General features: G+C 36.1%; 1 protein-coding gene across 2 annotated transcripts; it reads right to left on the reverse strand.

The window, feature by feature from the left end:
- Positions 1 to 1655: 1655 nt before the first annotated feature.
- Positions 1656 to 13384, reverse strand: LOC110109294 (spliceosome-associated protein 130 A). 2 transcript variants are annotated; one of them, XR_002304558.1, is made up of 4 exons: positions 10352 to 13384; positions 7099 to 7590; positions 2015 to 2259; positions 1656 to 1928 (listed from the first exon to the last, which is right to left on the reverse strand). XR_002304558.1 is itself a non-coding variant. In XM_020840291.1 (3 exons), the coding sequence occupies exons 1-3, from the start codon at positions 13382 to 13384 to the stop codon at positions 2122 to 2124; spliced, it is 3663 nt and encodes a 1220-aa protein (XP_020695950.1). In that variant the 3' UTR covers positions 1656 to 2121. The 2 variants fall into 2 exon arrangements, 1 of the variants encoding a protein (XP_020695950.1); XM_020840291.1 differs by having other exon boundaries at positions 1656 to 2259.
- Between the last annotated feature and the right edge of the window lie 1044 nt (positions 13385 to 14428).

Raw genomic sequence — 14428 nt, forward strand, 5'->3', positions numbered from 1 at the left:
TCAAATGTTTATCCACGAGGATTATTATGTTAATTCAGCTGCCACCATAATGGATTCCCATTGTCATCTGGAGGATCATCATCGATTTTTCATCTCTTTTTTATTTCTACCAAGTCTTTATGAGGCGTACTCTTTTTATTTTTTTAAAAAAAAGTCAAACGTTTTATTAATACAACATTGAAGGTTAATGAATTAACACAACTCATCTTTATCTGGTGTTCGATAGTTTTGACTATTAACTAAGAGATCTTGAATTCGAAGCTTGTATATGTGATGTATTTGTGAATTTGCTTTAATTGATCTAAATATCTCTAGAAAAAAAATCTAATTAAATTTTATATTTTATTCTATTATAAAAATTTCAAATGACATTTAAATAAATTTTTTCTATTACCTTCAATTTTTCTTCTTTTTCATGTCTAAGGGCTTCGTTAAAGAGGATTTTCTTATTGCTTTCTAAAATAACTTTAAAATATTAAATTTCTATAACTGAAAATTTTTGCATTAAAAAGCTAAACTAAGCCAAAGTCCACTCAATCTTCCTCTTCTTTCCTATATAAAAAAAATCACACAAATTGATTCAGTATAATTAAAATCACATACCTTTCATTTCTATATCGAACAAAGAACTCACCTAAGCATAAATGCTTAGTTTAGTAAAAAATAAATAAATTTTATATTAAAAAACTGTTTTAAAAAATAATAAAATTATTGCTCCTCTATTCTCTCCTCGGATTACTCCCATTACAAATTTCTCGCTTCTATCCGTGCCAGCAAAGATAGAGAAAATGATAGGATGATAAATAAAAAATTATAGCCTTACATAATGAATACCTATAGTTAATGTATACTCTAACACTTAAATTTTTGCTTAAATGGCTATCTTAATAAAGCATATATTCAAGATTTCACTTTTCTACAACGTTCAAATTATTTGCTGATGAAACTGAAGATATGATTTCAACTTATGTGAAGGAATTACAATAAATAAAGGCGATTGACTTGATTATTTTCTTATTTTAAATTAATTCAAAAACTCATTAAGTACAGGTACCATATATAAAAACAAAATAGCTTAGGCTCCTTTCAAAGCAGCTTTCTATTTTATGAATTTATTTTATAGAAACTAATTTCTTAAATTATTATAAAAATTTAATTTTCAAGTATAAATTATTTTTAAAATAATAATCAAATAAAAATATAATCTTAATTTAATAATAATAATAATAATAAAAATATTCCAAATAAAACCTTAACCTTTACCTTCATAATTTGAGATTGAACATATTAAATGGTACATTCAATGATTAATGAATTATTAAATAGCGATCTTAAGAAAATTAAACAAAAAAATAAACATTTACAAGAGAATGACATTTTAAGATAGACTTTCCAAAGAAAAATATTATCCGATACTTAACAAAATGGTTCTATCGCAGCACTTCCAGCAGTAATGATTGTGAAAATTGCTTTGAAGGAGAAATTATTCTGAGCAGATGCGAGATGCAGAACGTCATCGGGAGATCAATCAGAATGAGTCACGTCAATAATACCAAACCATAATACCGAGCAGTGCCGAACTGCAGTGCAGCACAAAACATAAGGAATGACACATTCTGATTGATCTCCGGACGGCATTAAAATTAATCGGAGTATAAAGGACAATTGCAAATATTTTCATCCAAAGGACAATCCTACGCATCTTACAACTTAAAAACTCATCATCATCACAGTTGAAATTCCAGTCAAAGATAGCTGCCGAAAAATAAAACAACTAACAACTAGGTGAACACTAATCAACCATTCTGACTAAAGTAGATCACATAACCCAAGCGACCCTGCTTATAGATAGCGATGAACAATTTGACACTGAACAAACACTTGATACATTCTACATACAAAACTTTTCAATAATAAATCCCTCCAATCTGCAGGATGAGAGAAATATTAGTAGATAAAATTGAAAAAAGGTGCAAATCATTAAGTTATTATAATCTAAACGTTAGTCCGACACCTTAATTAGGAGGGTAGAAAGTACACCAGGATAAGTAATCTGGAGTCTCTCAGCTGTTGTTTCTTTGCTTTGCTTCGGCAAAAGCCATCCCCCAGGTCAATGCCTTATTAGATTATTTTGTTTCTGATGTCTTCTAGTTTCTTCAAGATCTCACCTGGAGTTCTGTCCAGTTCATCAGCAATCTTCTTCTGCAAATCAGGAGAAAGGGTTGGATATTGCTCGCAAAGGTCACCATCAATTACATCCTGCAAAGATTTATACAACATTAAAAAGTCATAAAGGATACAGAAAATACATAAGGATTTAGGCTTCATTTGGGACGGCTTTCTTAATGATTCTTAAAGTAACTTTATGGTATAAATTTTTTTAATTTTATACTAAAAAGCTGCTTTAAGAAGCAGTAAGAAAGTCATCCCAAACAAAACCTTAAACAGTAAGAAAGTCATCCCAAACAAAACCTTAAATTTATGTAACCTTCACTTCTTAAACCGCAGCACACCGTGCTACTGAACAAAAAGGAAAAGTATGTGAACATAAATAGACTCAAGTGCATATAGCATTCGTTTTTTAATCGGGACTGGTGAGTCGATGAAATAATGCCTAAAGCATCATAAAAGCATTTGTTTACACATAAAAATTATACTCATAAAAAGCAAATGCCTCCGTAATTTCTCCATAAAATACTATGATTGAAACTTGTAGTCATCAACTGTGTCTGAACTTTATAATACATGTGAACTAATGTTAAAATAGCCTGGATGACCAGTATGCCTTGTTGAGCATGGTTGTGACATTTGATGTGGTAAAGTCACGTGGTCACAGCGTTTCGTTTGGGAGAGTTTTCTAACGGTTTTTAAAAGCCGCTTTTTAATAGAAAATTTTATTTTTCAAAAAAAAAAAACTTAAAAGCTGCTTTATGAAGCAACACAAAAGCTGTCATAAATGAAGCCCAAGTCACCGTGCATACATGTGGCCACGATGAGGTCATTCAACACAAATAAAAGCGGTGCCTTCAAAGAGGTTGGGGCACAAGCATAGTGAACAGAACAGTGCAATGTTGGACTGTTGGTGATATCTACACGCACGAGCCACCACCAATTGATGCAGTAATGAGGTGTGATGGTCAATCAACGGCAAGGTCCCCAAGAATCGATAAGAAAGTCTTCACAGATGTTGGAGAAATTGCATTACGATCATGAGTTACGGGCTTGGTCATCACTAGAAATGATGATATTAACTAGGTCATCACTGCTGATTTCGAGTCATGTCTTATGTATGCAAGAGTTATTATTTGTGTTCAGACACAAGGTGGTTTGACCAAGTATTTTCCTATTTCAGTTAGATTACATCAAGGATCAACCTTAAGCCCGTATCTTTTTGCTTTAGTCATGGATGCACTCATTAGGCATTTGCAAGAGGTTATACCATGGTTTATGTTTTTTGTTGATGATATTCTTCTTGTTGATAAGACTAATGAAGGTAAACTTGAATTATGAAGGTCAATCTTAGAGTCTAAAGGCATTCGTTTGAGTAGATCTAAAACTAAATATATGGAGTGTAAGTTTAGTAATAGTAGTTCTTTTGGGGAGATTGTGATTTGGGTGATCAAGTAATTAATAAGAGTACACATTTTAGATATCTTTGGTCTATTGTTCAGAGTGATGGTGAAATAGATGAGAATATTATTAGTAGAATTCAAGTTGGATGGTTGAAGTGGAGGAATGCATCGGGCTTGTTGTTTGATAGAAAAGTCTCGCTCAAACTTAAGGGAAAACTCTATAAGATGGCGGTTAGATCTACAATGCTTTATGCTGCAAAATGTTGGCCATTAAAAGAGAAGCATAATATTAAGTTAAATATTGCAGAGATGAGGATGCTCAAGTGGATGAGGGGCATTATTCTAAGAGACAGGATACGAAATGAGCATTTATGTGAAAATGTTGGAGTAGCTCAAGTGGAAGAAAAGATTAGAGAGAGTCGCCTTAGAAGATTTGGTCACAAAAATCGGCGACCTTCCGATGACCAAGTTAGGAAAGTAGATGTATTAGATTTGACTTATGTTAAGAAAGGTAGAGATTGGCCTAAAAAGACTTGGTTAGAAAATATTAGAAATGATCTTTCTTTATTAGATTTTAATAAGAATTTAACTTTTAACAGGACATAATGGAGAAAAATAATTCATGTAGCCGACCCCACATAGTGGGATAAAGGCTTGATATTGTTGTTGTTGGTAACGCATTCAAGGATGATGCAGGCAGCTATGGTCCAGGAGGATAACAGTGAGGTGCAAAGAAACCCAACACACAGAATTGGCAGGTAATGGGTGAGGCGAGTGAAGGGCATAGTTGGCAAGAAAGATATCGTATACATGGGAGAGGCTGGGACATGCCAGAAGGCATCCGTGAAGATGCTTGCAAAGCCAAGAACCATCTTTGAGGGAGAACCAAATAATATATGGCAACTGATCCCAAGTTTGTTGGCATCCGTGAGAGTTGATGATATTTTGTGCTATGAACTTGCTCAAGGATGAAGCAGCTGCGGTTGAGGAGGCTAACAGTGAGTTGTTAAGAAACCCAACACTGAGAATTGGCGAGTGATGACAAAGTTGAATGGGTTTAAGCGGAGTGAAGCGCATAGTTGGCCATAAGATATTGAACATTGAGGGAGAAGGCTGGGCATGCCAGCTGGCATCCGTTAAGATGGTTGCAAAGCTGAGAGCCGCCTTTGAGTGAGAACCAGAGAATATGGGATTACTAATCTCTGAGTCCCTCGGGGTCAACAAGAGTTGCCAAAGAAAAGAGTCTGTTATATGCTCATGGCTGAACCAATATTATTGAATTTGGGTCTTCCGAGTTGCTCACAGCTCAATCCGACTCCTAGATTCAAGCAGAAGGATTTGATCAAGCTTAACTGGAAAACTAGGTTGGAGTCAAAAGATCAAAATATCTCTTTTTTCTCCCAAGAACTTTTGAGAACTAAAAATCAAGGCCAATAATCAAGATTCGTCAATTATATCTGAATTAGTGGTTTGTATTGTGCTAAAGCTTTAAGGTTTTTGATGGATTCGTAAAAGGTTGAATAGGTACTCAAATGCCCATATTGAACATCAAGGAAATTAGATGTGCTTAAATGGCAAGACTTAATCACAATACGAACCTAAACTTGAGAAATTGAGCCACCTTAAGTTAAAATTATGTAGTTAAGAGTACAAGACCAAACCGATATATGTTATGATCAGTGAGTAGTTAATTGAGAGGCAGATCAATTAGCTATATAGCTCCATCAGCGTTATGAGAGTCATCTACTAGTTGAAGGCCCCATTGGACCATGTGTGATAACTGATAACTATGATTAAATCAAGAGACTGCAGTGCATCAGTGGGTAGAGAAAAGATTTCAAGTGCCTCTAATATTTTGAAGATCAACATCAAACTTTAATTCAAATTGGGACCTTTACAATAACATCAATGAGTTAACTTTCATTATGCTCTACAAAGGCTTGTTGTTGTTGTTGTTGTTGGTGGTGGTGGTGGTAGGAAATCCAATTCCTACCCAATAAAAGTTATTTTTGTGGAGCATAATTATTAATTAATGAGGACACCCATAGATTCCATAATAGTGCAGTAAAAAAGGGGCACATAAGCGTTCTCTTCCTCATTCCCAATCATAACATGCTAAAGCTATTACACATCCAACAAACAATGCCTAAACGTTGAAACAGTTGCTAATCAACATTTTAGTCATCGAAAAATGCTATTCTCATAGTGAGTCATTATTTTTGTCTAAAAGAAAGGGAAACCACACAATAATGTTGCAAGAATACCCTTTCTACCAGGTAATATGCAGTTATATGTTATTTTTTTCTACTACTACAACAACAACATCAAGCCTTTATCCCACTACATGAGATTGGCTATATGAATCTTTTTTTTCTCCGTTTTATCCTGTTAATGTCAAATTCTCGATTAAATCTAGTAAAATAAAAAAAAAGACATTTTAATATTTTCTAATCAAGTCTTTTTATATCAACCTCTACCTCTCTTAACGTAGGTCAAATCTAATACATCTACGTAGCATGATCCAAATTAATTTTGAGAAACATTAGTATCACGTCGTCAGTTATGATCAATAACTCTATCCCAAAGTTTTAAAGTATGACACAATAACGTAATTCCTCTATAATTCGCACACTCTTATGCATCACCTTTATTCTTAAAAATAGGAATCGACACGCTCCTTTTCCACTCATCTGGCATCTTTTTAGTCTTCAAAATAATATTGAAAATTTTTGTAAACCAAGAAATTCTTTCATCTCCTAAGCATTTCCATAACTCTATTGGAATATCATCATGTCCAATAGCTTTTCCACATTTCATTTTCTTTAAAACCTCTCTTACTTCAATTTTACTAATATGCCGATAAAACAAAAATTTATATTTTCATTTAAGGTGTTTAGATCACTGAAGTCAATCGTATTCTCACAATCTTTATTGAAAAGTTTATCAAAATATATCATCCACTTTGGTTGAATATCCTTGTCTAATAAAAACACTATTTGATCTTCATGCTTAATGCACTTCACTTGAACTAATCTTTACTTCTCATATCTCCTTACTTGACTAACTTAATCATACAGCTTTCGCCCTCTTTGATATCTAATTTATTATATAAATTATTAAAAGCTAAATTATTTGCATTACATATTACTTTATTAGACACCTTACGGGCCTCTTTATAAATTAAGTTCTTTTTTCTAAAGTTAATAAATTAAATTTTATAAATTAAGTTCAGGATTTCAGAATATAGAGGTATACGTTTAGCTAATAAATTGTAGCTGTAGGAAAGCTTATTCAACATAATAAACTACTGATTCATTCAATCATGCAGAAATATTTTTGTTTCCCAACAACGTCATAGTTTTCTAACACAACTAAAAAAATCTCTGTAAAGATGTATGTCATAAAAGAAATATGCACTTTTTCATTCCTTCCCAAACAACATTTTAAATTTAGAAGCATACAAATTCAATATGATGGAGTTAAACTCGTCAATACTAACCAAAATAATTCTAAAAAGTATATGTACCTTCACAGGAAAATAGGCAGATCTGTACGCCATATGGTCTCTACCACACAAAGGTGGATGCTCTTGCCTCAAGTGCATCTCTAAATGAGAAAAAAAATCCACATCTTCCCGGGATGTGAATGCAAGCAATGCCCCTAAACTACCCATCACAGTGCCATATATGATGCATTCACCACCTCCAGGTATAAGTGATGCCCTCTGCAGACAGGTGACAACATCACCAACATGGAACTGAACTATTTCCTCCACCTTGTTGGGAGCACCATTCAACTTCCCCTGTTCCCACTTAATCTTTCCTCCAGTTGGATCTTCTTCTATCTCATCTGACACATCCTGGGGCAAGCGTACAAAGTAAATATTGCCAAACTTGTCTGCCCCTGCCATTGTGTCAAAATCTATATGATGTGATGCTGTCAACCATCTGGGAACAGAATCATCTGCAAATATATATAGCTGATTTTCATCCCGCCTATACTTGCAATAATGAAAGGACTGCAACAACAACAACATCAAAATCCAAACACGATTAGAGAAAGCAAAAGAAATTGATTGAATACTAATGACATTATAATGAAAATGCAAATGCCAAGACCAAAGCAAAATCCCCAATCATGCTCTTTGTCCCTCCATTCTCCCCTCCACATCACAAAAGTGTGATAGCATCACCAGATCTAATGCAATAACAGACAGATTATTCGTTTACTAGGTTATAACAAGATGTTAGCAAAGATCCTAAGTTCAAATTCTACCCATGCTTTTCCAATATCCTATGGCTATGCATTTTATCAAGATTTGAAATTGTGCAATCGGGTATTGAAACATTCTCCATCCATGAGACGAGGCATAAGCCTTGAGGAATTTTTAAGGCGTACACCTCAAAATCAACAAATTGTATAAAATAATAAATATTATATACATCAAAGTATGAAGCAAGAAGTAACATATTAACATACTAACCTATTATCATATTAAAAAATGACAAATTAACATTCTAACACAATAAGTAGTAATAAATTATGCAAAGTATCAAGTAAAATATTAACATCATAATATGAATAAAACGTGTTATACAAACATTAAAGTAAGAGTTCCTTGTGAAGAAAATAGACTTGGCTAAGAGGAGGAAAGGCGGCGGTTAGAAAGGAGAAGACTATTGGTGTGCATGAGGGGAGAAGGGATTGGGTGAGAAGATAAGCGCTCTAGTAATGGCTATCCCATGCGACCAAATTCATGCATGAGTGAGGCATGAGTATTATTTGTGTAAGTAGACCTGTTTTATTATGTTTATTTTACTTATATTTATTTTTTTAAATATACCCTAGCTCCAAATTGCACCCGCCTCACCAAAATCAAAGTGACTCATGCCTCACATCATATAAGGCATATGCCTCACATGGCACTCAATGGGGTATAAGCCTCATTGTGAATTTTTCAAAAAAGCGCTAAAGCATGTCTCATATTGTGCAATTTTTAAACATACATTTAATATAACATTACTAGCTTATAACATGTTATCAAATAAGCCTAGAGTTCAAATTCTGCCCATTGCTTTTCCATTAGCCAACAAATGTGCTTTTCCTCTAAGTCTATAACAATAAAAGATATGTGGACTGTAGACCATGCTGGGTTCAAGCTATCAAGTCAAAAGAGGCTAATGCCTTAGAGCTTATTTTCAAATACAAGTTATTTTTAGGTTGCAAACCATCAGCTAAAGCGATTTATATAATTAAACTAATGTGCCTACCAGGCTTTGATAAAATTAATGTTTAGAAAGACATGAAGCTCTACTTTACAGGACAAAGATACTTTAGGTAAAATTATATTATAAAAAAAACAAAAACCTTAAGTAAACAAAAAACAGTACTACCATTAGGATCGTCCGCTCATTGTAAACTTTAATAGAATTCCTGATCGTGTTGGACTCATTGAATTAATCAACAAAAGGCAAATTTGCCAGATAAATATCAATTCCCTTTTAGGAGATACATGCCTTCATTTCGCTTCAAACATTACCTTGGGTGTATTTTAAATATCCTATATCTTAGTGATTGCAGAAATATCAATGAAACTTAAAATAATGGCTCCAATTCATCAGTAATAAACATCAATTAACGTAGTAAATGCTAACTAGCAGCCCTGCAAAATAGCATGAAAGTTCAGCTGTAGGACAACTAGCACCACTTTTCCAACAAAGATTTTGGACTGAAACTATAGAGACATCAATAGCAGAATGATTATAAAAGATAACTAAAAAAGCTGTAATGATGAAATTAACAGTTAAAATCTTTACTATGCTAGAAAGCAAAGCACGCTAGCTTTTCATCAGTGTTGGAAAATGCAATAAAACCTAATAAATTAAATCATACTCTATTTGGATTAGTAAGGATTTAAAGGATAAAATTTAGCATACAACAACAAAAAAAAATAGCTTCAATTCACTCCTACCAGCTCCAACTTCCCCACTGTTAGTCATATTTGGATGAACTTAAGAACATTAAAGAAAAAATAACTTGAATTAGAATACATAAATTTATAATTTGATGAACAAATGCATCTGAGAGGTACCATTTGTAAGCAAGCAATAATAATTTAAGCTTACAGCATGAAAAATCTAAAATTTAAGCACAAAATTACAACCATTTGAATTGCACGATTGCAGCAAATCTTTTGTGCCACCGATAAAGATTCAAGAGGATTTCTCCAAACATACATAGTGGGTGGAAGAAGTGTGGTTGGACAATCCCAACTAAAGCAGTATTTGAAACTAATGTCCTAAGAGTTAAAAGGATAACTGGAGTCCTATAAAAGGTGGACTATCTAAAGTACTAAAAAATTGTTCACTTCTCCACTATCTATAGGGCCCTATTATGAAAAAAAAATAAACACAGGTGAAGGGATAATTCCTGAGGACGCGCAACCTCTCCAATAATTCATCAAATGGAAAACAGTCACCGTTAACAAAAAGATTTCAGCCTGAAAGTGAAAAACATGTCAGGTTCCGTAAAGTGTTTAAAGAATATGATACGCTAACTGGAATCCTTTTACGTAAGCTGGGCTTCCTAAAGTGTTAAAAATTTACCCTCCACTATCCATGTGACCTTATTAGTAGAAAATATAAAAAACTAAAAGAAAAGTACAGCGATAATTCTTAGGGATGCACGATCTCTTCAATAATTTATCAAATAGAAAACAGCCACGCTTAACAAAACTAATCTTCTCCCTGAGAGTGGAGAAAAACAAGTCAAGAGCATACCTCCTGAAGATCGCCAACATAAATTCTGTCCCGATAAGTTTGAATTGAGTTTATTGCATTTGGGAAAAGTTTGTTTTCACATTTCCTTAGCAGTCTTCTTTTGCCCAAATCATATAACCTAAGCACTGAACCAATACCTGCGAGCAGTCTCCCTTGAAACTGGCACAAAGCAAGAGGAACTCCTTCCACTTGAGTTTTATGCAGCAATTCCAGAGATTTCCCTTCATCTATGAACCTATAGATGTGAATAAAACCTGCACTTAAAGATTTCTTAGGCAAAAACTGCAATCCCTTGGCAGTACCAACAGCTACCAAAGTTCCATATTCCTTATCATGGAAGTTCACGGTACATATACTGAACGCCGCCTCGTTATCTTGCAGCTCTAGAAGGCATGTTGTGTTACCCGACTTTGGATCAAGAACTCTAATGCAAGAAACCCACTTGTCTGATTCTGCTTTAGGGTACCCGTACTGCTCATCAGAAAGAGGATCCTCCTTCTCCTCGTCATCACCACCAACTCCACCATTCTCCATTTGTTCTCTGTTATTTGAAATTCCATTTTCAACTCCAGCAGCTTCCAAACACTCTTTCCTAGCTGCCTCTCGCTCTTCTGCAGTAAATGCCCCTAGATCGCTCTCAATGATAACCAAATACTTCCGCTTGGGCTGCAATACAAACTTTCTAGGAGTATATCTTAAGGGGATTACTGTCTCATTAAATGTCTCTCCCAAACGTTCAATGGTGAAGATCCGTAGAGCATCCCCAGCCACAGCAACTACACCTTCTGCGCACTGATCAGAAGCAAATGCAGCGGCAAATTCAAGTGTTTCATAAGACAAAGGAGTTAGCAAGAAATGTCCCTGGTGTATATAACCAAGCCAAGGTCTACTTGACAAACATAACATTGCTTGCCTGCCCCTTACTATTGCTTTGAAGAGCTTAGGAGGTCTCAAACCCAAGAAACGAGAACGAGTATCAGAAAGCTGGCCAGTGACCATATCAACAACTGTTCTGAAAAGAACACCATTTTGCAAACCAGCGTTCAGGAAAACACTGGCGGGATGATCAGCCCCATCCTCCCCACCAGTAGATGCTTGCACTTCAAGCAAGAGGAGAGATTCAGGAGGTGAGGAAACACTTTGCACGCTCAACACCTGCATACAGTCATCAGGATCCAAAGAAAGTATCCGAATTGTGTTATCATATGAACCCACGGCAAGGAAACGGGATCTCTGTTTTCCCTCAGGAACTGGAGCAATATCCAAGCAAGCCACATCTCCAGGCATCTCATGCTTCTCCACCTCCATCAATTGACCAGTCATGTCCATTTCAAAGTAAATAAGCTCTCCTCCACTCAATGCGATCACAACCTGTAGTCTGTTTGAACCAACCTTGACAATGGTCTTCTTACCGGGAGTTTTCCACTCATTAATACGCCCATCCTCTCTAATGTGCCTAATTCCATTCGGATGAACCTGCATGAGAGAATCATCGCCTAGCAAAGAAACTGCAAGAGACGGTGTGGTATCCAGAAAACCACTATCACTGACTTCCTCCACAGTTTCTCCAATGGATAGCACAAGTGTGCCACTTGGAAATGACACAACAATATATGCATCGAACTCATCACTAACATTCTTCTTCACTGTCCAAACAGCATTGGGCACACCAGGTAGCTGAGACACGGCCATCTCACTAATGGCCAGCCCCGGCCTCAATATCCGAATTGAAGACCTAGGTCCACGGCCACAGAGAGTAAATATTTGAGGAGTTTCTTCTTCAAAAAGGTTCAGAACCTTCATATCCATAATTGGCATGAGGCTTGCGATGTGATCTATCCTCACAAGATTCTTCAATCCCCTTGGCTGGAAGAAGACTGGCTGGAACCCTTCTTCAGTTTCCATTAGTGTTGCGGATGATGCCTCCACATCATCTCCATCGCCAATAGACTGAAACTGGTAAAGCGCGTGGTTACCAAACTCTGACGCTGCAAACAAAAAACCAGTTTTTAGGACACACATAGCTGAAGTGACGGGTATCGTGTCAAAGTACTTGATCTTAAGCTCCATGACACGATCCTGCTCATCCCTCTTATGCTCTAAAGTGACCTTAAAGATGTCTCCATATTCAGTTTGCAGGAGAAAGAAGAACATGGACTTCTGGCGATGGGTGGCTGCCGAGACAATGAGAACACCGCGCTCTGCAGGGAGGTCAGCACGGCGGGGAATGACAGCACGGACATCAGGGTGGCCCTGGTTCTTATAGATGACAAAATTCTCAGCACAGACGAGAACACCGCTAGGGCCATCATCGCCACCGGGAACTGTTACGAGAAGGTTAGCTCCATTATCAATTGGTTCGGTCCATTTTCGAGATACATGGTTGAGACCTAGGTCAAGCTCATAGAAGGTGAGGTGCTTCTGGGCTTCGGCAGCTGCCTGTCCGGTGGAATCCAGGTCAGCCTCAGAGTAGTCAAGTTCAATGGCGGCAAAAATGGGATTATCAAACCCACAGTCAACCCCAGTGATAGAGTAGGTTATGGTGTGGGATTTATGAGCCTCGAGGGGGGAAGAGATTGTTAGGCGAGCTGCGGTGTCACGGTTGAGAACGTATACAAGTTTCTGCTTCTCGCAGGCCGCAATCATAACGGCACGGCCCTTTGGATCAACAGCAACGTACTGTCCTGGTACAATGCGGCGGCAGCCTGACTTGCCGAAAGTCTCCTGGTAGAGCTTATAGAAGCAATTCTTCTCTTTGTGATACTCCATGATAACGATGCGTCCCGAATCGGAGCCCACCAAAACGTAGTCTTTCTGGGAACCGGTGAGGCGGAAGTGGGCGAGGCAACGGATTGTTCCGAACACCTCGACAGAGTGAAGGGTTTGGATCTTGCCAGCCTCGTCGGGGCGAAGAAGATCGATAGTTTTTCCGCGGGCAACCACAATCTCCTGGGTCTTCCCTCCGATGAAGTTTCCATTGATGGCGCAGACTATACCTGTCGCTTGTTGAAGGGTGAGGCTGTAAAGGTACATCGCCGCAGCTTCGCCTTCCGAGAGGCGTAGAGCAGGCTAAGTAGATATGCTCCTTCGAGAGGTTGGGAGAAGGGTAGAGGAGAGAAGGCAAATAACTGGGATGACCGAGCGCGAGGGAGACAGGTTTTAGGGTTAGGGCTTTATGGGGAGGAACGAAAAGACGATTACACAGAACGAATTGTTAAGTAAATTCAGTATAAAATGGTCAATGGGTCTATTTGGGGGCGAATTATTCAAATATATCAGGTCCAGTGTACTTTGCTGATGTGGCGCATCTGGATTGGTGTCCGGATGAATCCGGACACCGGACGCAATAATTTGCCCTATTTGGAGAAAAATTATTCCTCCATTGTTCGAATGGAAAGAATAATTTGTAAATATACATATTGTAAAGAATTATATGTTAATATTTACACATGGTGTATAGGTGTTCATATATTTGAACGATTCTTTTCATATAGACTCCGCACAAAATAATTTATCGATTAAGAGACGGATGGAGTACTCTTCAAAGGTATTGCCCATTAGCTTCAGGGAAATTGTAAGAAATTTATATTGTTTAAAATTATTGTGATTATTATAAATCTTATTTTAAGGGGATATTTGAATCATGATTGTGAAAATTAGATTAAATAATAAATCAAAAAGAGGGTTTACAGTTTAATGACTCAATCAGAATTGATCTGGATGACATAATAAGTACTAATTATATTAAAAATAATATAATTCACATAATAATAATGCAACAAATATAATAAAATTTTGATATGCTGATTTGTTTTATAATAGCCTTTACATATTTATTTGCAAATTTCATTGCTATATTATTTGTTCAATTATCATCAAATTGTCTGGGGTTTGAATTAAAAAATATTCACAAATGAATTTGGAAGTGCTCTACCTCACCCAATTGATCTAGAATAAAAAGAAAGAGAAGCTATGATAAAAAATAAAGAGAAGCTAAATGTGCAAATCACTTGCAGTAATTTTTTATCTATGTATTCTATTAAGCATTAAAAAAAAAATAATGACTATAGTTTTAAA

The sequence above is a fragment of the Dendrobium catenatum genome, unplaced genomic scaffold (assembly GCF_001605985.2).
Source record: "Dendrobium catenatum unplaced genomic scaffold, ASM160598v2 fragScaff_scaffold_1400, whole genome shotgun sequence".
Lineage (NCBI taxonomy): Eukaryota > Viridiplantae > Streptophyta > Magnoliopsida > Asparagales > Orchidaceae > Dendrobium > Dendrobium catenatum.